This window comes from Austrofundulus limnaeus, unplaced genomic scaffold (assembly GCF_001266775.1).
Source record: "Austrofundulus limnaeus strain Quisiro unplaced genomic scaffold, Austrofundulus_limnaeus-1.0 Scaffold24, whole genome shotgun sequence".
Lineage (NCBI taxonomy): Eukaryota > Metazoa > Chordata > Actinopteri > Cyprinodontiformes > Rivulidae > Austrofundulus > Austrofundulus limnaeus.
In genome coordinates, this window is record NW_013952426.1 from 1,593,220 (window position 1) to 1,595,577 (window position 2,358).

The window sequence follows — 2,358 nt, forward strand, 5'->3', positions numbered from 1 at the left end:
ATCACAGACAGATGTCGGCAGAGTTTTGTTTATAATATTCAAACAAGTGTTGTTGATATTTGTTGAATTTCAGTAAAAAAATAACAATACTATATAACCACCCAACCATAGTACATGTATTAGTGTAGATTAATTGACAATGACTAAATCTAATGTTAGTTTTGAAGGCAGTGTGGAAAAATTGATTCATACAGTCATGGGGAAAAACTAGCTACCTTTTTCTCAATGTGAGTACTATTAACCAATACTGTGGTATTACTGTCAGCAGCTGTTTCTGTCAACTAATGTCCTGTCACTTCTGTTGGTTGAGTGACATGTTTTAACATGTCAGTCAGCCAAAGTTTACATTTTAACAAGGTACTTCAACAAGTATTATCAGTTAACATCCAGTATATATGTCAGCTTCTGTTGGACAGATGCACAGTCACGTAGGAACATACCAGAGAAAAGCATTGTTTGCTCTCTGTAGAAGATGAAAAGTAAATTGAAGTCAGGTGCTGAAAGTAAAACTGGCCAGCCACATAAATACAGTGAACAAAAAAAAGTGTGTTCAGACATTACCTGAACAGACAATGAGGACAAATGAGTGATAAAATTAACCAACAAGTAGATAAATGAATGAAGGGATGATTGGGAAGATGAAAAGCCRAAGGAGAGAATGAGGAATATTGCCTCTCCCAAAACAAACCGAGGAACTGGCTGCCTTTTAGTTGTCGTCATTCTACGACAGAGACTCCAGTCTTTTTAATTGATTTATCTTGCAATGAATCCTGATCTAGTCTATTGTGTCTAGAATSCAGTTAAAAGCTTAAATCTAGAAGTGATCCCTTTTATTTGACCAATAAATGGGTGACAATACAAATGGGAAATGCTGTCATGCTGTCATTAACACCTGCATTGGATATTTGTGCCATATAAAGAAGATGGAGAGTTGAATGAAACAAAGGTAAAGATAGACAAAATGCACATATGTAAAAATAAGTAGTAGCATTACTTTGTCATTCTTTGCTCGGCTTGATTTTGATTCCACACAAGGAATTCAGGGTCGTACCTATCAAGGGGGGACAGGCAGAGAGAAACAAGAGAGAGGTATACGTTGGCTGTCTGGCAACAATTTATTCAGTGAGCGTCAGAATTGTGGTAATTAGTAAGTAGAAATCAATACGTGGTCACTAGACTCATCTTTCTCTCTCAATAGTTGGTCAGGCAATGTGGTAGTGGAGGTGGGCTTGGTGAAAAACATGCACACAAAGTGAGTGGTAAGAAAATGATTGGTTTGTTGAGTAAAGAGAGGGTCTTATAATCAGACAAAATTACACTTTTAGACAAATCAATGTGTATAAATATAGCAGAACAAGTTTTGTGGCCCGTTAAGTTAACCTAGCAGTAAGAGTATATCACGTATCTAAGTCTTCCACGTGTACTGGATAATTTTGAGTTTTGCTTCAATTAAACTGTTTCTAAGTATTCAAAATTACCTTAAGACAAGTAGAAATACTAGTGCAGTATCTAAATAATAACTATGTTAAATATGTTCATCAGCTCAGGGTGTCACACAAATATCAGACTCTCAAAAAGAACTGACTACAATTTAATTTAGTCATTTTTGAATAGGATTTGTTGGCAGAAAGAAAGATTGCATAATGTCAGCTGTATCCTTAAACATGGTTATAATGCCATAATGGACCATTACATTACTGCACATTTCTAATCTCAGGGGGACCCTCCCTTTAATGGAACAACGACAAAAGCTTTTCAGAGAGCAGGAATGGTCAAAGCACCTATGTTGAGTGTGCATGTGATAAGGAAAAAATGCCATGCACAGCAAGTCAGTTTCTTCAATGTAGCAGGGTGGATGTGTTGAGAATACAAAACAATGAGGCTGGAGCTAAAGAGTGAGCAAACAAACAATGTGAGAGCAATATGCACAGAGAAATAACCACTTGGACAATGAGTGAGGGAAAGAGCAATGACAAAGGCAGGATCATTAGACAACTATGGATATAAATTAGTCTCAAAAAGATTTGAGAGCGCACAACAAGATTTGCACCCACACAAGTGCGAAAATCTGCTCAAATGCGACTTTTGAGACTTTCTTCCCATTGCAGGTTGACACATGTAATTKAGCACAAAATACACACGCTGAAGTTGMCWTTACTGGGTTCCAAAAATGTGCATTTTGTGAACTGTACATTTGAACTAAACAACTCAAAATAGTTAGGATATTTTTCCTCTGGAAAAACAGGATAATGTTTATCTGAGGTTTTTGCAGAGGAACACTGATAAATACATGTTTCCAAGTATTTCTGCACAGTAGTCTTATAATTTCCAGTAGTTTAATTCAAATCTGCTATCCAC

The 2,358-nt window shown here is 36.4% G+C and overlaps 1 protein-coding gene across 1 annotated transcript in view; it reads right to left on the reverse strand.

Annotated features, from left to right (window-relative positions):
* Positions 1-994: 994 nt before the first annotated feature.
* Positions 995-2,358, reverse strand: part of LOC106514929 (catenin delta-2) — a gene marked incomplete at its 3' end in the record, with an annotated part of 142,632 nt that continues 141,268 nt past the window's right edge. The window contains 1 exon segment of the mRNA XM_014004468.1: positions 995-1,051. Coding sequence (XP_013859922.1) covers positions 995-1,051 — 57 coding nt within the window.